The 22,871-nt window shown below is 39.3% G+C and overlaps 1 protein-coding gene across 5 annotated transcripts in view; it reads left to right on the top strand.

Moving 5' to 3' along the window:
• The window catches only part of LOC105276625 (calponin homology domain-containing protein DDB_G0272472), a 38,111-nt gene extending 33,914 nt beyond the window's left edge, over window positions 1-4,197 (top strand). For all 5 annotated transcript variants that reach the window (XM_011334404.3, XM_011334400.3, XM_011334403.3 and 2 more), the window contains 3 exons: window positions 115-330; window positions 930-1,170; window positions 1,540-4,197. In XM_011334404.3, the coding sequence (XP_011332706.1) occupies window positions 115-330; window positions 930-1,170; window positions 1,540-1,719 (637 nt within the window). In that variant the 3' untranslated portion in view covers window positions 1,720-4,197. The remainder of the gene's footprint in view (window positions 1-114; window positions 331-929; window positions 1,171-1,539) is intronic.
• The last annotated feature ends 18,674 nt before the right edge of the window (window positions 4,198-22,871 follow it).

Genomic DNA, 22,871 nt, shown 5'->3' with positions numbered 1-22,871 from the left:
CGTGGTCAGTCGTATTTTTGAGATACTATTCTAAAAGAACGCTCGTTGTGTGTGTGAATATTGATTTTGAATATTGGTTTATCATGAGTAACGTTTAATTTTTGTATTCCGAAGGTCGGAAGAAGAAAGACGGAGAGCCGCAGAAATGGAACGTCTCCAGCTTGAAGCAGAGGAACATAAAGCATGGGAGGCATTGCAACTAGCACAAGAACGGAAAGCTGAACTCGGTGAGATACTGGAGACTGAACGGAAGGAAGCCGAAAGAAAAGAGGAGGAAATGAAGCAGCAAGCAGAACGCGAAGAAATGGAAAAAATAGAAGAAAGTGAACGGTAAGCTTATTATCTGAGGAAGACACGAGAAGAATTTATTCACAAAAACATTGATAAAAAAATGGTTCGCTCTTTTAACATGATAAGTTTAAGCATTTTTAGGCATCTGCAATTATCTCACAAGAAAACCCACAAAAGCGTCTCCCTCTAAGTTTGATGAACTTGAAATATGTTGTAGATCAAAATAGGGGACATGTACTTTTTTATATGTGCTCATACGCACTTTTAGTGAATGAAGCATCACTTTGAGAAAGTTGCTTTTTTTCGTAATGTATATCAACGAAATTATGAAAGATAGAAAAAACTTATTTGAATAAAAATTAAATGATTTCAAGAGTACTTTATAATGATATTTTCATAGTTTTTGCTAAAATGTTATAATAATTTTTACATACTTACCATTTTTCTTTATAATAGAAAAAAACCTGTTTCGTCTAAATGAAAGAGTATTTTGTTCTATGAAAATTCAACCATATGTAATAATATCACAGTTTTTAGGGATTATATTTATCTGCGAGTTAATATGTACATCGTGTCTGTCATGTTCGTATTATATATCTGTAAGTATCTAATTTTAATCTGATGTTTTTTTCTAATAGGTTAATCAAGGAGACAAGACTTAATGCGCTAATACAGGAGCAAGAACGCTTAATAGTCGAGGAACATCTCGAAGAAATACAGCAACAAAAGCAGGAACAAGAGGCAGCAGATGTTACACAACTATCAGCCGAGGAACCTAGAGATATTAGCTGTGCCGAAGATCCAATGAATCAAAGTGATATGACTGATCAAGAAAAAGAGGAAAAACCATGTGATGTTGCCACAGATGATGAAACGCGGGTAAGCATTTATCTAATAATTTGAAAATTATTTATTACTCTCTTTACTATATAAAATAAGGTTGCTTTTTTCTCTCCCTAATAAAGTGGACTAAAATGTTCACGAAATGTTGGCAATAAAACAACAATAAACGTAATCTCTAATCTGGAGTTATACAAACCTTTTCGTAATTCTTTTTAATCTGTTATTAAAAATGGTTATGGTATATCTTCAAAACATTTTTTTTTTTAAATTAAAAGACCTGCCTCGCTCAACTTGCGAAGAGCTTAATTTCGAATCTTCACTTATTTAAGAGACAACAGTTTTTGAATAAATGATGCGATACGATCGAAATGCCAACGAATCAATTACAAAGAGTCCGAATTTCAGGTCGAGGAGGAAAATGTTCCCGAAGAGGAACACATCGAAATAACTGAAGATGCATTCGTCGAGGAACCAGCAGGAGCCGAGAATAAACTGCAAATGGGACCGTTGGCGACTGAAGTTGAATCGCAGATCGAGGAGGTTACTTCCGGCGAAGAGTTTGAATGGGGTGATCAGGATGTGTAATCAAGATTCGGCTAAATTTGCGATATCAATGAACTATACTTCTTCATCATTAACGGATTTAATATATCTTCGTTCACCACATAAAGCGACTTGTTCTAGAAAACTTAACTTTTTTTTAAATTAACCTTTACAAACCGAAAAAGTATCGTTTAGTATTATTGAGGCAAATAATAATTGATAGCAATATTAATACAAAAGTTTGTCTCGGTTTAGCCATTTCGTAGCAATGTGTCGCAAATTCGAATTGTTATCAACTTTAAACGCATAAATTGTATGCTGTAACAATAAGTTATATTATGCTGTTTCAAAGATGACATTTTATAAAATTTTGAGACTTTTGAAAAATATTTTTTAAGTTAAAAATGTTAAAAAACGAGGAATATTTCCGATATATCATATATTTTTTTATTTCCGGAAAGTCAAGAACATCGCAGACTTGAAGTAAATATATGATGTCTATAGAAAAGATATTATTGATGATCCTACATGTTGTAAGTAGTTCAAACGCTTGCGTGAAGACAATTTTGATCTCGGCTATGTGTCGTTGCCTTCTGCACTATTGCGTTGTATTCTTTTACGATAAATCATACATATTTTTGGCAAAAATTTATACAACTTAATAGGAATGTGTTTTAATCCATTTATTCTTGATCCATTCATCAAATTTTATAGTCTTTGATTAGCATTTATTTAAATCTCTGCAGAACAATTTAAATATTATGTAAACTGCCAGGATGCTTGTGCCACTGGATGAGCGAGATATAATGTGATGCTCGGGAGAGATGTATCCGTACAAAACTTACTTTTTCTTTAAAAAGATGTAAAAAAGACGTCAAATACATGCAATGCTTGGTGTGACAGAAAAAGTCAAAGATCGTTTCGTGGATATCAAAACATCATGGTGAAAATGGAAAAGATATATGTCAACATTTATATGTCATATAAATTTTGACACTTGGACTTTATATTAAAATATCTCCATTAATAGAGCACGAAGAGTAAACGTAAAAACAATTCGGCTATATAAAATGACTTAGCTAACGATTAAGCTTTTACGAACTTGAACTTCGTTCAGCCGTTATTGAGATCTAATAAATAATCGATGATGCGCACAACTACTTGCTTCGCGTATAATATCCACGCAGCGGTCTCGCCCGTGCATCATTTCGCGCGTACACCATATTTATTCTCTTCTCTTACTTCAAGTTTTACACATTGCTTATATACATGAGATAATGACGTCTCCCCGCTTTTTAGAAGCGGATCAATAAAGTGAATGACTGATTCTAATGATGTTATTCGCCGCTTAATCGATAGTGGGGCGGATCATTTATAACAGATATGTTTCGAACGAATCGTGACATAAAACTCAAACGCGCGATTTGCAGCACGAGAAACCGCTCGCTTACAGTTCTGAACGTCACTGTTTTAAAGGCTTGCAAAAAGCATGGATTAATATTTTGTTCAGAAATTATAGAAGTTTTATGAATATAGGATCATGCAGAGATCCGAAAGATGGCAAATTATCAAATAAAACAGTATGTAATTAATTGACTAATTATATTTTAAGATAATAAAATACAATATTATATATAAGTTATAATGAAAAAGCGGCACAAACTTTTGCATTAATAGTTTGACTAAAATATGTCTGTAATATCAAAATAATTCAAAATATGAAAATATTCTTATATGTATGGCAAAGAACACATACACAATTAAAAGAATTATATCATCACATTAAAAAATGTATTATATATTATATAGTATATTTGTGTAAATCATTAATTGTTGCAATATATAGGGTAAGTCGAGGGAAGAGATGCTATAGTTAACTTTGAAGTATAATATTTAAAAAAATATATAATTTAAAGGGAGAAAAAATAAACCAAAATCAAGTTTAATGTTTAATTTTCTTTAATTCACTATTTCAAGATTTGGCAAAAGAAATAATGAAACTTAAATATAATTGTTCTAAGAAAAATCACAAAAGTAGCATTTTACCCAAACCGTTGGGAAATTTTCTTACATCTAGTGCAATATAGTAGCTCCACCTATAGTTCATTTAAAAAAATACGAGACTGTGGCATCTTCCCCCGACTTACCTTTTATATATATATATATATATATATATATATATATGTATATGTACATATAATCTTTACACCTAAAATTATAATTTTATTATACACATAAAAAGTTTTGTTAAATATCTTCACATGTTAATCAAACCTTATTCATTTCTCCGTTAAATGCGTGTTTTATATTACATTGATCGTACTGACAAGGGAACGATCGTAATTGTCCCTCACCAATGATGAGCTTTGGATATATTTGTAGAGCTTCGAAAGATATTAGACCTATATTTTTTTAGTAACGTATCTCGACATTTAGGAGTTGAAACTATCCCTCGAAAATAATGGATTTTTTCAGTTTTAGCGAATATCTTCGAAAATATAAGGTATATGAAAAAATGTATCGATGACTCAAGTATTCTTCAATTAATATAAACAAGCATACGAAAAAACGTACTACAACCTACACAAACGTCGTTGTTTCTATAGCAGTTTGTAATATGTGAAGGAAAGTACCCAAATAGCAAACGTGCGACTCACATCCCTCTCACCGCGTGATACTCACGTCGTGAGCACAAAAACGCATCATTCTCGCACTCACGCTGTGATGATCACACGCATGCATGCGTAAAAGATCACACTGTGACATCACGTGTGCAATCACACCATGCCGCAAATATGCAACCAATGTGTGCACACAGCGTGACACGGTATATATATATATACAGGGTGTTTCCTAAGTAAGTAGACAAACTTAAGGATATTCCTTGGCTTATTTTAAGAAGAAAAGGTCATATAAACATATGTCCTAAACTGCTTTGTTTTCCAAAAAAAAGTATCTGTCATTGTAAATACGTCTTGCTTGACGAACGTTTCCATTAGCAAGACCGTATACGAAATGCATATCTGCCATTTTGGCGTTTGTGTAATTTACCATAATTAATAAAATTACTAAACTTAATAGGAACTAATAAAGTTTGCGTCAAAGATAACGTGATAGCAGTGATGTCGGATAGCGTGCTTTTGCAGTACGAGTCAACAGCGGTGGGGATGGAGTGGGGATGGTCTCGCGGTGGCCGCGCGGCGCAGTCTGAAACGAGTGTTCACTTGCGGCGCCGCGAGACCATCCCCACTCCATCCTCACCGCTGTTGACTCGTACTGCAAAAGCACGCTATCCGAAAAGTGAACGAAAACAGTGATGTACTTTTTTTGGAAAACAAAGCAGTTTAGGACATATGTTTATATGACCTTTTCTTCTTAAAATAAGCCAAGGAATATCCTCCTTAAGTTTGTCTACTTACTTAGGAAACACCCTGTGTATATATATATATACATATATATATATACGTGCGAGAATACAATTAGGCCGCAGTTCTACAGTACGTCGTAACCGTAAGTCGTAAGAGAATCGACCAATCACGGTCGATTATTCTTCGATCGTATTACGATTACGACGTATTGTGGCTTTATAGACATTGCCATTTTTGGATGCGGCGTAATGTTCCGTATATTCCACCACTACTCGCGCTATTGACAGTGTTCAGTTTAGTGCATCAGTGTTGACCGCAGAGCCGCAGACCAGCTTCGCTCATCCAAAATCTGAATTTAATCTAAGGTATAATCTTTCATTTTCATTTATATCATACAAAACGCAAAGCAACATAGCAGAATATATTTCAGTTAATCTAATAGATATTAAGTACTGAGCGATCATAAAGAAAACGGCATGCACAAATTATAAGGTTATGTTGACCGCGAATTTTGTTCTATACTCATATTCAGCAAATTCACACATATTTTGTTAATAATAATCTTGAAATTTGCGTGTTTCCACTAAGTCAGGATGCATGAGAAAGGATCATGTTCAAAATCGAAATGCAAGAAGTTTTGCGAAGTACAAAACAAAGGTTCCGCAACAGCTTGACAAAAATGAGTAAGTCAGATCGTGACACCGATGGTGACGATGTAGAACTCATGGAGGAAATGCAGCCATTGCAATTACTAGAAAATGAGTTCGAAAATGAAGACGTTGAGAACATGATAGATGATTCGAATGACTCCGATGACTAGCAAGGAAAATAATTTTACTGATTTATTCTTTCTATTAACCATACAGTATTAATTTGCGCTTGATATAATAATTTATATTCCAGAATTAATGCAAGTTATGTGACAAGATAAAAACGTGCAATATAAAAAACGTACATATGTCACCGTTTCGCAATTTTATAGTATATTCTTTATTTTTCTATCGCTGTACATGTTTTCTTGTCGAATATTATATGTATTTCATTAACATTATAATTATAAAACTATACATGTTTAAAAATGTTACAATTGCAATAAAAATTTTGTATAAAACATTCCATTTTCTTTTATTTCACAAGGTGGGGAATACTAATAATATATTTTTATACAACCTGAAAATGTATTTACACAACGTGCGAGCGATATGCGTGCACGCATGCGCAATCATGCGTGCGAGCCATATGAGCTTCAATTGAGGATGCATCTGTCTGCTGCTATGAGCTCACTGTGCGTGCATTTTGTTATCTGGGTATTTAAATTATTAAACTTTAATTTGTTATATCTTCTAAACTACTGCCGTCCTCCAGTTGATTCTTACGGGAATCTACTCAGAAGAATGTCTGCTACAACATATCCAAACAGCAATAAAATCCGTGAAGTGTGACCTTTTATCCAGGTTTACCATAATTTTTTAATAAATAACGAGCGCTGGCTAAAATCTTCACAACGTCACTCAGGATGATGACCTTAATGACATATTAAAAACTTATTGAAATCGGGAGTGGCTCCATTATTGTAAATACTTACAATAGTGTATAAATAGACACTATGGACTTTCTATTAAAAAGTGTAGTTTCTATTATTATGGATAGTTCATTAATAATGATAAAAATTGTCTAATTAATTGAGATAAATTATGATTGAATAGTTTATTGCTTCCTCTTAGGGTTTACAAATTTTATATAAATACATTTACATATACATATACATAACTTATAAACTAATTTCTTTTTCTAACTTTAACTTAACTTTAATCTACTTAACCTATATCTGTTGTTGGGAAGTAACGCGTTACTTTTAACGCCGTTACCGTTTTCGTTACTTTATTTCGGTAACGATTTGGTAACGCCGTTACTTTTCTCTATTTGTAACGAAATAGTAACGGCGTTACTCTTTCTTTCGTAACAATAACGAAATTGACAGTTACTTTATCGTTACTTTTTAATACATTTCTATGAACCGGTCTCAAAATGGAGAATTTACATCGCACCCTACACGGGAGACCGAGGCAAATAAGTCATTGGTCATCATCAGCGCACACAATAGTTGAGTGAGTGCTTAGTGCTATTGGTACATTCCTCTAGATTATAAATCTGAAGGTATAATCCGATCATAAACATCAATTACTGAGCGAACCATTTTCTGACTGACTGGTATATTCTGTGTTATCATTCTTTCTTATAACTCTGTCTTAACTCTTATTGTACAAACCTGAATCTTTTGAATTCGAGTGATTTCGCACTTATTCGCTCATTTATTTTTCGGTAATTAATTTATACTACATTTTAATTTTTTCCAAAATCAAGGACATTTGTTCTATAAACTTGAAAGTATGTTCATGAATTATTTCCGATTTTTTGAACCACTTGAAATAAGTGAAAAATTGTCGGACTCGAAAGACCCATATTTGTACGGATAAAGTGCCGTTTTTCACATTATACGATAAGGGTAAATATTAAGGAAAAAGTAACGAAAAGTAACGATTTTTTTATCGTTACTTTTAACTAACGGTAACGCGTTAACATGTTATTTTTTATAATCGGTAACGAATAACGGTAACAAGTTACTTTTTACCGAAAGTAACGGTAACGGTAACGCGTTCCTTTTAAAAAGTAACTTTCCCAACCTTCTATTCTAACCCCTACTTTATACACACACACACGCACGCACGCACGTATCTTACTCTTCTACCTCTCTTGGACTTCTGTTTACAACTTGAGTATATACAGAATTTAGTTATTATTTGTGTTCCTCATCAATAAAGGAAAACTAATAAAATAGAAGCTTTGCAAATTAGTAACGATACAATTTAAAATAAAGATGAGGAAAATAATGCCAATTTTGATGAATGTAGCTTACAAGAAAACCCATAGAAGTGTCCGCTACCGATTGTGATGAATTTGAAATATTTCATGTGTACAAAATGTATACAAAAATAGAACACACGATTTTATATTTTTTATAAATGTCCATTTTTTTATACATGTCCATATGCACTTTTAAAGAGTGAAACACTCTTTTGATAAAACCTAGTTTTTTTCTTTTAGTATATCACTAATATTAATGTAAGAAGGATATAAATAATATGTCAGAATTTTCTGGAAGAATGGCTATCGGATAATGACGGATCGCGGAAACGTATATTTGTATGAATACCAATAAATCAACATTAGATTATATCGCTATGACCTATTAATAAATGTATTTTACTAAATGTAACTCTGAATATAACTCTTAACAATTTAACACAACTCTTGTACTCTGTAATCCGAAACGACTCCCGTGTAAGCGACTTCAACTGAACTATATCGCTACACATCCCGAAGGAGAGTGCTTTGTCTAGCCTGCTGCGTTAGTTTCGGAGCGCCATTAATTAACAATACTTTCTCAAAGAGTAACAACTGATAGGACGCATCGTATCAGCTGTTTGCACTAGCGCCTCTACTGGCCGCTAACGTGCTATTCTAATATTATGAAAAATTGTTTAATAAAACTTTAATGATTTCAAAAGTACTTATAATGACATTTCTAGATTTTGTGAAAGTGTCATAATGTTTAATATATCCTCACCACTCATTATTTTTTTTAACATAAAAGTTTTGTTTTGATCAAATGAAAGGGTATTCTACGTGATACCGAATCCAATCATGTATAACAATGTCATTCCGAAAGACGAATTTATCCAAAAATAGATAGACCTCCTACGCGCCTTATGCGTAGTTTACGTGCCGTAACCTTACCGGTAGAGCTTTCCGAATTTCTAACTTTATTACTACAACTCCGACTCATCTATTGAATGCATGCTGTAAACATCATCCCTTCCCTGTACGGATCCCTTTTGCACCATTTTTAGCCGTAGTCCAACCTTAGTTACTTCTTGTCCGAATCGCACTCAAGCAACATCTCTGTGAGTTTTACTCTAATAAAGGCACTGTGTACAACGTAACCCTAAAATATTATTACGTCCTTTCCTGAGCAGAACGTAACAATTGGTGGCAGCGGTGGGATACGCTGTTAGAAGTGCAAGAAAATTTTCTCTTTATCCATCGGGATACAATCCACGAGAATATAAGGAAGAAGTGGAGGACTTCGAGGACTAGAGTTCGAGAAAACTTGTGAAGTAGAAGACTTCAGGTCACTTATATCCCTATTTGGTAAAGAGTGCGAGCGAGCTCCAGAGCGTGAACAATATGCTGGGATCTGGCGACCGATAAAGCCCGGACGGTGACGATCGAGGCAAAAGGCGAAGACTAGAGCGTTTCGAGGAACGTGGCAACCAGTGATTGAAGAGTGCAACCACGACGACGGAATTCCGTGGATGATCAACACAATAATGGGTCACAGCGAAGGAAGTAGAACATTTCGAGAGGCAGATCATCGACATGCTGCGCATCTTACTACTGTAAGCAATAAATTTTCAAATTCCTAGAGACTGTAAAAATCATTGTATTACCAATAGTTCATTAGATTTTAACGGAAATAATAATGGACGGGGCAAGCGATCGCGCGAATAGGTTAGCGAATCTTGCGGAAGAAGCGGATCATTTAGACATAGACCGACGAAATCGAAGATCGTCTATTGCGAGCAATGGTAGTTATTTCCCTGTTCGTCAAAGTTTATCACTCTTACCAGTGTTCGATGGCAAAAATGTACCGGTCACACAATTTACGGCCGATTGTAAGGGGGTTTCTGACTTAGTCGATCCTGACGACAAACTATGGGAAGCAGAAATAATAAATTTAAATTCCGAAATGATACTTGCAATCTCCGATTATCCTGATTCGGCAGTTAGAGCAGGGCTAAGAGTTTTCGCCGCGAATAAATTAATAGACCACTCCTTAGGCGGGTTACACAAAAGTACAGCTCAATTTCTCTTAGCGCAAAAATTTCACACATTATAATGAAAACACAGTACCATACTGAGAGATTGCGGGTTAGCGGACCCGACAATCCATTAATTTGCAATTATTGTAAAAAATTAGGTGTTGTGGTTTCGTATAATTAATTTAAAAGTAAAACTTAGACAAGGGTTAACGCAAGAAGAACGCGATTTATTGCTATTGATGGAACAAACATCATTTGCAATACCAGAGCCCATTTTGATGCAGCTTAAAATATTAGGCGCAACACAAACAACAACACGACAACATATATATCCTCAATTTCCTACAATACCTACAGCTTTCTGGATGTACGGTCCTTTAGATGAAAGGACACACAACCTATATGAGGAAATACCGTGTCTAGGAGAGTTAAGTGAAGCTGTACGACATGCTATAAGCAATGAACCACCTGGTCGTTACAATTCCGCCCTCATAACCGGTCTTCTGATAGTAGACGTGAATACAACTCCCCGTGAAATAATAATGGCAATTCCGTACATGGATCCAATAATCACAGAAACTATTCAAACGATAATCAACGCAATGGTCAATCCAATCGATATAATAGTCAACCATTTAATAGTTTATACTCGTGTTACGTACAGTAGACTCCACGATTCCTCGCTTCCTAAGTAAAGTATTGTTAAAAAGATTTTATATAATACTCTATATAAGATTAAATCAGCGAACGTAGTTGCCACGCGCGAAAAAGATTTCACATGAGCAGAGGTCGCGGAGTCACGATAAGAGGCATTGTGGTTCCCGGAAAAGAAAATAATTAACTGATTTCTTAGCGATTGCTCTCATCAGAGCCGTGAAATTTGGCACATGTTCGGTCAAAACAAATCTATAAATCATGGTTAAATTTGGGCTAATGAAGCAATCGTCTCATTACCGCGATGTTCGGAAACTATTCATCTAGGGGTTAAATAGGTTAACTATCGCAAATGACGCGCGAAAACAATTATCAAAGAATACCGTCAAGAGATTTCTTTGATTTACGAAAGCAAGTATTAGACCCATCCGCTGATACCAAGTAAATTATTATAACCGATAACCAATGGTTCGCGCAAACAATTTTTTGTGAATTCCCGGAAAAGAAATAGCTCTCTCCATGGTCCTCTGCACGTATATAAAAAGGAAACGATTTGGCCAGAGCAACACTCTTAGACTCACCTAGTAACAATAAGCCTGTGCGGGAGTTTCGCTAAATACAAGTCAACTAGAAACGCGAACGTGTGCCAAATCATCACCCTCGCCTCCCTTTGGGTCTGAAGCAGTAGCAACTCAGCACTAATTTGCAGTATTAAAAGTAAGCGAAATTTTTTACGTTATACAAAAACTTGTAATTATTTTACCGTTAATTGAGAAATTAATTCATCAATCAAATTGTAACGTTTCTACTAATGTTACTGTTGTTTTCATCATAATATTACATCGAAATTTATTAATTAAATATTAATATTTAATGCACTTGTTGGTGAAGGAATTTGAAATAATTATAAGATATTTTCACCCACAAGAATTTGTTTCTCCTTGAGAGACTTCCGACCGATAGAAATTCACTGGAACTTACGCGATTGTTCTTTTCTTTTAAAGTGCATCCCACTAAACGTGGATTCGACGATTCGGGTTCCTCTCAACAAAATAATACACGGGAACCACACTCAAAGGGAAACCGTCTGATTACGGGCGAGCCACCGCTGAAAAGAAGTCGTTCGCGGTCCCCTAGTTTAGATTTTCCCTCTACTAGTAGTACATTTTCGAAATTATCACCACCCTCTCCTTGTTCATCTTCATCCTTGGAGATATCTGATAATTCATCTTTTACCCCGTGCCCTTCCCCTGTTCTCTCCTCCCCTTGGCATTCACCAATTGGTTCACCAGATCTTGAAGAGTATCAGGATGAACCAATAACAACCGATCAATCCTTTCCTTCTTTAGCAGTATTGAGAACCTTTTACGAGCGTGGTCTCGAAGTCCTTCGAGAACACATCCTTAGTCTTTTTCCCACCTATTCGATACCCCTTCCACCCAATGCCCTTATCCTCGGACCTGGATCCATTGACGTTCCCAGTTTAAGGGCCGCCCTTGTCAATTCCGGCCCTGACACCATTGTTCCTCTTATCACCAGAAACCGCCAGTATCCTGTTCTAATCCCTGCGTCCCTCATTCAAGAATTCTTTTTAGATAATACATAATTTAAATAATTGTAATAATTGTAAATAGTTTCACCCTTTTAAGGGAAATATCTCGATGTAATCTATCTCCATTTAATTTATTTCTTTTCCTTATATATTTGCGTAATATTTTCTAAAATATATAATGTTAATTCCTTAAGGAAAAAGAAAAATCTAATTTATTGAATAAACCTCAATCACTCCCCTTCCCACAACAGGTCGTACAGGTCCTATCCCAGGTAAAAGAGATTGAATTCTCTTACCTAAAAGGGGACCAACGAGCAGACTTGTTCCAAATCTAAGGGTAAAATCGACCTTGGTCGTTGACCCTACAGACGGAACTCGCAGTCAGCTCGACTCAAGTTTGAGACCGAGTGTCTCAAATTTTAAGAGGCGTGTGTTATGCCCTTCCCTCGAGCTCACGGAGCTTTGGACGTAACACTCGAAAAATTTAAACTACCAAGGCCCAGCGAGAAGCGCGCGACGTCCTGGCCAACCACCGAGCCGCGCGAATCCGGTTCTTCTTTTAAATCGGGAGCAAGAACATTTACAATTAGAACAGTCTCCAGAAACCTCGTCTGCATCCCATTTCACGAACTTCGAAATCCAGGAAACCGATTCTTGTTAGATACCGGCGCAGATATAAATATCATTAAAGCTAACGCTTTAAATCCAGATACACTCGTATACATAGACAATAAAGTAGAAATTCAAGGCATAACCGAGGAAAAACAGCAGACCCTCGGAACTGCATACTTACAGTCCGATACAGGAATTCACGAATTTCATGTAGTGCCCAATAAATTTCCTTTAAAAGAACAGGGTATCATTGGATTTACATTTTTACGCCAAGAAAACGCAAAAATTGATTTTCAAACACGGACGGTAACAATCAGTAATAATCAAACGTTTCCATTAGAGTTCAGTACTCGAACAACATTACCTAGTCGAAGTATTTGTCAGGTAGAAATTCAAACTATGCCATGCAATATGGACAATGTACTCGTAAGTCGACAAGAATTAGAACACGGTGTTTCCTTAATAGAAGGCGTAATAAAGACAAATCACACGGGAAAAGCAGGGGAGGGAAAGATGGCGGAAGGTGAGATAGAAGTGTGAAAAAGTGCTCCGTAAGAAAATGAGGAGTGAGAGGACATAAGGAGTCGGATGGTGAAGAGAATGTGAGGAAGGGAAGAGAAAGGGTGGAGGAGATAGGGGACATGAAGGAGAAGAAAAGAGAGGAGGAGGAGAGAAGAAAGAGTAGAATAATGTGGGAATCAGTGAACGGGGCTTCGTGAGGAAGAGGAGATCGGCTAGGAAAGTGACGGGGACGGAGAGAGATGAGAAAGTGTAAAGAAAGGGTGGAGAAGAGAGGAGGCCTGGAGGAGATAAGAGAGGAGAATAGGAGAGGAGAGAGAAGAGGACGAGAGGAGAGCGGGGAGAGTAGAGGAAGAGAGGTGAGAGAGGGGAAATGACTTCGCAAGAAAGAAGAATTACGAGGAAGGCATGACATAACACAGAGAGAAAGAAGTAATAAGAATTGTACTCGGAAGAGGGCGACAGGAGAAGCGGTCCGAAGATGGAAATCGAACGCGCGATCGAGCGATCGATCGAGGGTAGAACAGGAGGTGAGAAGGAAGAGGGCAGTAGGAAGGAGAATAGTAGGGGAAACACTCGGAAGAGGGCGACAGATGGTAAGGATCGAGGACTGAATTGAATGCGTGATCGATGTTCGACACGTGTTAGAGGAAGTACCGGCATAGAGGTTAGAAAAGGTGAGAAGGAGATAAAGGTGAAAAGAAAATGGAAGGAGCAAAAAAGGTCAGAAAGGAAATAAAGGAGATGAAGGAGATGATGGGTAGGATGATGGAAATGATAGGAAAGACGATGGAGATGGTGAAAGGGCTGAAGGAGAGGGAAGAAGAAAGGACGAAGCGGGAGAAAGAAAGGGAAGAGAGGTTAGAAGGAGCAGAGGGAAGCAGGAGGGAGGCGAAGGAGAGGAGAGAAGAAGAGGGGAGGAGAGAGGAGAAGGAGGAGATGAAGCAGAAAGAAGAAAGAGATGAAAGGCAGGAGAGAGAGACGAGGAAGAAGAGTGAAGAGGTAAAAGGGACAAGAGAAGAAGGAAGTGTGGAGGGAAAGAGAGAAGAGAATGGAGAGGAGAGCAGTGAGGAAGGAGAGGAGATGAAGAAGAAGAAAGAAGAGGAAGAAGAGGTGGAAGATGAGAAAGAGGAATGGTGGAGAGAGATGGAAAGGAGTGAAGAAGAAAGAAGGAAGGAGAAGGAGAGGAAGAGGGGGCGGAAAGAGGAGGGAGAGAGGAGATAAGGAGGAGGCTAGAGGAAAGAGAGAGAAGAAGGAGAGAGGAGAAGGAGCGGGAAGAGAGAGAGGAGAAAAAGGGAGGAAATAGAAAGAAGAAAGGGGAGGATAAATAAGGTAGTATACAGGGGAATAGAAGGTGAGAATAGAGGGGAGAGGAGAGGAATGGTAGAGGAGATGATGGAGGAACTATTAGGGAGAGAGGCGGAGATAGGTGAGGTAGAAGAAAGAAGAGGAGAAGGAGGAAAATGGATTTTGATAGTGTAGATGAGGAGGAAAAGAGATAAAGAAGAGTTGTTGGAGATTAGAGGGGAAGCATGGAAGAGATGGGGAATAGGGATAGATGAGGATTTAACTATGGAGAAGAGGAAAATAAGGTGGAAGTTGTTGGAGAGAGCGAGAGAGGAGAGAGTAAAAGGGAAGGAAGTGAGAGTAGAGAATAGGATGATAGAGATAGAAGGGGTAAAATGGATATGGGATGAGAAGGTGCAGGAGGTGGTGATGAAGAAGTAGGGAAAGAGAAAGAGAGAAGAGGGAGGATAGAGAAACGAGAATTGAGGAGGAAGAAGTAGGGAAGGGGTAAGAGAGAGGAGGAAGGAAAGAAGAAGAGTAAAAGGGAGAGCAGGGAGAGGGAAGAAAAGAAAGGAAAAATAGAGAAGGAAAAGTATTATTTTAAGTTTATGGTTGCAGAAGAAGGTGGACAAGGAAAGAGAATAAGTAAGAAGAAAGAGAGGACGGAATGAGGACGAAGGAGAATGGAGGCGAGGAGGAGTGATGAAAGAGAGAGGAGGTGGAAGGACAGAAAGGACAGGAAGGAAAAGAAGATGAGGGATAAGGGGAGGGTGATAGGTTAGAAAAATTGTAAGGTCGCAAAAGGCCAGGGTAGTGAAAGAAAGATTGTAAGGGGAAAAGGGGAAGGGAAAAGTGAAGTATGTTGTAAAGGGTTCGGGAACGCTCCCTAAAAGCGCCTTCAAACCCCAAGGGGAGGAATAAAGCATTCATTCATTCATTCATTCACACGGGAAAAGCATATACGTATGCGGCTAATATGACGGACAAAGAAATAAATCTAGAGATACCAGTAATCGATGTAGAGCCAGTGGACATCACCACGAGCCCGAGGAACAGCCCTACATATAAGATAGTTTTGGTAAGCTCGAATAATTTATTACCAAGATTGAACTCGTTGAAAGAAAGCCTCTGATTAAATCACTTAAACGAGGAGGAAAAACAATCAATTTTACCCGTGATTGAAAATTTCAATGATATATTTCATTTACCGGGAGACAAATTAAAAGGAACAGACAAGATTACGCACGCTATACATACGAGGGTGGACCCAAAAGAAACCGAACTGCCGGTGCCACACCTCCCGAGCGCGTAGTTGAACTTTGCGCCGCTAGGTGCGTCGAGTTTAGTTCCCCTCCGATCGGTAGTCCAACGGACGCCGTTGAGAAAGCACTTACGAGACCATACCGCTATTTTTTTCAAGGCCACTACTCGACGTGTCTGCTAAATTGCAATGGGTGATCGGAAGGAGCAGCGCGTCTGTGTCAAATTTTGTTTTCTTTTGGGAAAAACTTTTTCGGAAACCTACGCTATGATTCAAGAAGCTTTCAAAGAAGAAGCCTTGAGCCGTACTCAGGTCTACGAATGGTTTCGTCGATTTAGGGAGGGCAGAATGAGCCTGGAAGATGACCCTCGTTCTGGGCGCCCTTCAACCTCTCACACGGACGAGAATGTTGATCTGATTCGTCAAACGATCAATCAGGATCGTCGGATGACAATTGACATGTTGTCAGAAAACACTGGGATCAGTTGGAGTGCTTGCCAACGAATTTTGACCGATGATCTCAAAATGAGGCGAATTATAGCAAATTCGTTCCCAGACTGCTCACAGATGAGCAAAAACAAACTCGTCTTTCTTTGTGTCAGGATTTGAAAAATCAAATCTCAGCTAACCCAAATTTTCTTTCCAAGGTCATAACAGGTGATGAAAGTTGGTGCTACGGTTATGACCCGGAAACAAAACAGGGATCAACTCAGTGGAAGACACTCCAGTCGCCTCGACCGAAAAAAGCGAGATAAGTCCGGTCAAATGTGAAAACAATGCTCATTGTTTTTTTTTATGTTCGGGGCATCGTTAATCAAGAATTCGTTCCAGTAGGGCAAACCGTCAACCAACAGTTTTACTTGGAAGTTTTAAGGCGCCTACGAGAGAACGTTCGGAGAAAACGACCTGATTTGTGGCGGAGTGGAGAGTGGTTCCTTCACCACGACAATGCCCCTGCACACACGGCATTCGGTGTTCGTCGTTATCTGGCCTCACTGGGATGGACACTTGTTCCCCACCCCCTCTATTCACCCGACCTGGCCCCCTGTGATTTTTTTCTCGTTCCGCGGATGAAAAAAAACTTGAAGGGGAAGCGTTTTGACGATGTTGACGCCGTAAAAACAGCTTCGCAGAGGGCTCTTGACAGCATCGGAGTTCAGGAGTTCCAGGGATGCTTTGATCAATGGAAAAAAAGACTTGACAAGTGTATTGCATCCCAGGGAGAGTACTTTGAAGGAGACTAACTCGTTTTTCTTTGTAATGTAAATAAAAAAAAATTTTTTTTAAAGTTCGGTTTCTTTTGGGTCCCCCCTCGTACACCCGATGATGTTCCTATATCCGTAAAACAATATAGGTACCCGCCGATCCATAAAAATGAAATTAACACTCAAATTAATAAACTACTCGAACAAGACATTATTCAGCCATCGATGTCACTATACAATTCACCGTTATGGATAGTACCCAAAAAGCCTGACGCCGACGGCAATAAGTATGCGATTAGTGATCGATTTCCGTAAATTGAACGAAAAAACAGTCGGGGACGCGTATCCTTTACCAAACATATCTGATATTATGTCATGGTGTCTCGTCCGGATGGATAAAGAACTATGTAGGGTAATACTTAAGGAGACGGGCTTCCTCACCGATTTCCTTCTAACTTTGCAATATCGTTTATTTTGATGAAAAAATACGATTGTGAGAAGGAAAATCGTCGCTCTCAACTAGAAAGAAAGTTATCACCTACTGAAAAATGACAGTTTCGGGGTTAGGAAATCTGTCATACCGGCGATCTACGGGCGTAGCGCACACTGACTGAGCATGCGCGATGACGTCAAAGTGCGCGAAATTAGAAACGTTCTGTGAGTGTCGCTTTCCAATAGGAAAGTTATTAACAATGCTATATGTTATCTGTCATTTGTTTCCATTTATAACCATGAAGCTACACAAGTTTCTGGCAGCGACGCACAACAAGGAACAATTAATCGATTTGTTAATAGAACATAAGTTAATACACAGTGAAATACAGTGTCCAAAGTGCAATAATAAATTAAAACTTAATACAAGTAATTTCTCATTTCGCTGCAAGAAAGTATTTTACGAGAAAAATAAGCACAAAAAGTACGTCAAGAGACAATGTTCCTTCAAAGCTTCTGCAAAAGTTGATACATGGTTCGACAAATCTAAACTAAGTTTAGAAACTGTGTGCAGACTGAGTGCATATTTTATTATGTTGAGGCCTCCACGACATCATTTTCTATGCACCGAACTTCAATTATCCGAGCCTACTGTAGTAGACTGGATTTCCTTTTGCCCAGAAGTAAGTATATTTTGATACATTAAATATATTGAATATATATTAATATGTTAAATATATGCAAGTATTTAAAATTTACAATACAATTTATTTAAAAAATGTTATAGGTTTGCATCGATTGGTCCAAAAAAAATTCCACCATCCTGGGAGGACCGAACACAATTGTGGAAATAGATGAAGTAAAAATCGGCAAGAGGAAATATAATCGCGGCCGGATAATTGATGGCAAATAGATCTTCGGTGGAATAGAGCGAAATACAAGGAAAATATTCCTTGTACCAGTTCGCGATCGCACGGAAGAAACACTGCTGCAAGTCATCAAGCAGTGGATCCGGCCTGGGACGACAGTGATGTCAGATTGTTGGAAGTCCTATAACTGTTTAAACAGTGAGGGCTTCCAACATCTGACAGTTAATCACTCAATGAACTTTGTCGACCCAGATACCGGTAAGTACAGACTACTGTTTATTCGACATTTTAGTTATCACAATTTATATCGTACTTCTTTAATATTACTTATTTTTGTTTTCTTTAGGAGCCCACACACAGAGTATTGAACGTGTTTGGAGAGACGTTCGGGCAAATATCCCACGATACGGAACTCGCACTTCACATCTAATGGGATATTTGGCTGAATATCTCTTCAAACGCGTTTACGAAGACCGGATAAGCAGTTTCTTCCGTGCAATTGCCGAGCTCTATCCACCGAAGATCATGGAGGAAGATGTCGCGGAGGCCTTAACATCTAAGTAAGATGTTGCCATGCAAACTCAGTCTGCACACAGTTTCTAAACTTAGTTTAGATTTGTCGAAGCATGTATCAACTTTTGCAGATGTTTTGAAGGAACATTGTCTCTTGACGTACTTTTTGTGCTTATTTTTCTTGTAAAATACTTTCTAGCAGTGAAATGAGAAATTACTTGTATTAAGTTTTAATTTTTTATTGCACTTTGGACAATGTATTTCACTGTGTATTACCTTATGTTCTATTAAAAAATCATTTACTTTATCATACTAAAAATTATTTATTACTAATCTAATCTACCCTAATCTGTTATCTGTTAATTGAAAGCGTTTTCCATGTCGACACTTTCTGTGTCGAAATAAACGGTGTCCAACTGCACGGTGCGCAATTGAACACTAATTTGCATTACAAGTACACACGAGTTTAATTTCGCGCACTTTAACGTCACCGCGCATGCTCAGTCAGTGTGCGCTACGCCCGTAGATCGCCGGTATGACAGATTTCCTAACCCCGAAACTGTCATTTTTCAGTAGGTGATAACTTTCTTTCTAGTTGAGAGCGACGATTTTCCTTCTCGCAATCGTATTTTTTTATTAAAATAAACGATATTGCAAAGTTAGAAGGAAATCGGTGAGGAAGCCCGTCTCCTTAAGTATTACCCTATGTAGTCATGCTTCGCTGACTGCATATCCAACAGAGTTTTAAAATCCTAAATAAAAAGGAAAAACAGGGCTCTACCGTCCCGTCGCTCTGCGCACGGCCCGCGGCACTGCGCACGGCCCGCGGCGCTGCGCGCGCACGTAGCCTCATTGTGTTTTCTGTTCTTGCAGAGTCCACAGAGTTCGTTGTATTGTGTGTTTTTTCTTTCTTTTTTCTTCGTTTATCGCCTTAGTATTGACCATGTCAAGACATCGGAGGGAACGCTCGCTGATTTCATCGAGGAATCGCACGCATACGCATCGGGAGAGATCCTGTGAGCGTCAGCGGATTGTGTCCGCGATCCTAACCTCTCTCGAGGTTCGCCCGGTATTTATCACATACAGGTTGCATTAACTATTATTAATTAGTGCTTGTTCACTCATACTGTGCTCCTTGTCACAATGTTATATCGAATGTCGATTTTCATCTGCTGGTTTCGAGTGAATATTTACGTCATTTTTACTGGCAACAGCTATCTACCGCTTCCTATTACCGATATATATACACATGTATGATTAGTGCAGCAGTGATTAGTGCAGCATATGGCGCGTAAGGTGCGCACGAGGGTCGCCAAGCAGACTTCTAGTCTCCGCGTCGTTGATACGAGAGCGATTTCTAACCTCGCAGAACTTCGAGGGAGTCGCCATGTGGGACCTTCGCGGGATCTTCCTGTTCTACGCCTTGTGGCCGGTTGGTGCAAGCCGTAAGCGAAATTTTTCGCTTATGCAGTGTCGTAACTCCTCGACATCCAGCGAGGTATCGGAGGATACTCAAAGACCGGCGAGTCTTGTCCCGCATGCGGACTTTACGACACTCTCGGACGGGCCCGGCGAGGTATCCGTACTGTTGACTCTCTGAACGGAACGTAGACGAGCAGACGACCCTTGCTGGCCGGGGCGGCGACCTAGGTATGTCTCCTTGCCATAGGGACGACATAACCAACTGCTCACTTCTACTGTGTTCCGCTTTTCTCTCCCTTTTTTCCTTCCCTTTTCAGTGAATGTCTCCCCGTTAGCGTTGGAGGCCCTCACACTGTTACCGTTCTCGACCCTGTGGCCAGGGCGACGATCGGGCATGGCAAACCTGCGGTGTTCAGGTCCAGGTCGGCTTCTCTCCCAGAGAACAGTCTCCATCACCGCTACAGCATCGGGATTATCTGTCTTTTTGGATGCTATCGCAGTCGAGGTATATTTCAGTCTTAGGGAAGGATGGAGGACTATCTTTTCCGGTGAGAGTGACCTTTTTTAGCAAATCAGCTCTACTATGGCGACTGCTTGGTCTAGTCAAATGACAACCGAGGTCCATTCTGTCCGTGTGACTTTGAACTATTGGGGCAGTGACCTTACGAGGCTCTCGAAGGTCGGATCTCCGTCTCCAGATGTCAGCAGATGGAGAAAGCACTATCGGAAAAATTGAAGTATCCGCTTGTTGGCGGAATACCTTGTTTCGTCTTTCTCAGACGACGAGGATTGTTTCAGCACATCCTGTCTGACAGTCTCTACCAATGATCTTCAGGTGCCCCAGTGGATCCACTTTTTTCAACCGCAAGTGGCTATTGCTAATGGCTTGCAGAAACGGTTCGAGCGACACCGTCTATTGTGCAGTGTCTCCGAAGATGGCGAGTAATATGCCATCCGTCGGGCTTGTGTCGCCCGAAACGGCTCGACCTTTCTCTCCGTGCAGTGTCATGACGGCAGGGGCAAAACAGACAGCCCCTCCACGTAATGTATCTTTGCATCACCAATCGAGGAAGGATTTTTTCACAGTAAGCCGCACCAGGACGTCAGCTTCCTGCTCCTGAGTTCGCACCTGACACTACATCTAGCAGAGTTAACGGGTTGTTTGACCGTCTGCACGAATCGAAAGCGAGAGTTAACATCTGCTCTCCGATTTTCGGCTTACCGCCTATACGAGTTCCTTCTTCCGCACCATTGCTGTTCTGCTGTTCTGTTCTTCTCTGCCGGAGTGGTCTCTGTCCGCGCGAAGAGCCGCTTACTGCATTGCGGACATTTAGCGGTTATGAGCTTTCACTGATCATATTTAGCCTGTGAGCTATTGCCTTTTTTGCAGAGGAATGCATTTCTCTTTAAAGTTACGCGAACTAAACGCATTCCGGTCTCCATCTTATACCTGGAAGATTGACGTACTATAGCCCCAGGATGCTAAATTGTACGACAGCGTTTGTGCATCTTGAACGCATCTCAGCTGGTATCGTTGCACTCCTCTCTTCCTCTGTTATTAGTAACGAGCTTTATGGTTTTGTCTCGTGGCCTGTCCACGACACCTTCCACTTTTCCTGCGACCGTCTGCCCCATGGTTAGGGCATTGCGACGGACAAATTCTCAATCATTCGTATTCTTACACGATTTTCGGCCTTTAGACGCTCTGGAAGAGGTCTATCAAGGGAAGATTTCGGCTTTCTTGGATCTATTCTTGTTCTGTGGTTTTTCTGTTCATTCGGAGCTCTAACCCTCCTCTGAATGTAGCTTGGGTTGCAGCTACGATTCTATCTACTGACTTCTGGCAATGATACTTAATATGTCATGAGATCTGTGGTGTTCTATCCGTGATTTCACACACAATTGCTTGCTTCTAGCTGTTTACCCTATCCCGTTTATGCAGCTCTATATGACCTTCTTCATTTAACGACAGCCGAGAGGAAGAAGATTTTGGTCCTGGAGACTTATTCTCACACCCATGGCGTGTGGATGTCACCCCCCGGATATCTGAGTGCAGATTACAAACGAATTGGCGTCTTTTCTAACATTATTTAGTGCGCTACAGCTCGCTCTGGCTCCGGGGGTGCTCTGTTCTTTGATGTACCCCTAACGGGCTGGCGAGCTCCATAGACGGTAATCCCCCATGTCGATGGGTTTGGCTCTTCGGAACGGCTGTTCCTAGCACTTTTTACGTTAACGCTCTTGCGTTAATAGTGTGCTACGCTTTCAGTTCCTTTTGCTTGCGCACTATATTGACCCCGCCAAGAATCTTTATGCGGTCGATTATATCTTTTTACTTCTATCCTGCGTGATAACAACTTATTATTCTACGGCTATCATCGCGAGCCTTTTTAGATTTCGTCTGATCACGAAGTCTTGGTTTCTTAATCCGAAATTTATGCCTCGTTATGCGAGCTAATTGTCTTGGTTCTTTTAGTTATTCCCGTCTTCTGTCTTTTCGAAGGAAATACGGATGGTTCTGGCATGTGGAACTTATCGGCCCTCCTGTATAACCAGTTCGATCGTAAGTGGAATATCACTCAATTCGCGATACTTCCATGTCGTCCTGACCCGCCGA

The sequence above is a fragment of the Ooceraea biroi genome, chromosome 9, assembly GCF_003672135.1.
Source record: "Ooceraea biroi isolate clonal line C1 chromosome 9, Obir_v5.4, whole genome shotgun sequence".
In the NCBI taxonomy this organism is placed as follows: Eukaryota; Metazoa; Arthropoda; class Insecta; order Hymenoptera; family Formicidae; genus Ooceraea; species Ooceraea biroi.
This window is presented reverse-complemented; position numbering and strand designations above follow the sequence as displayed.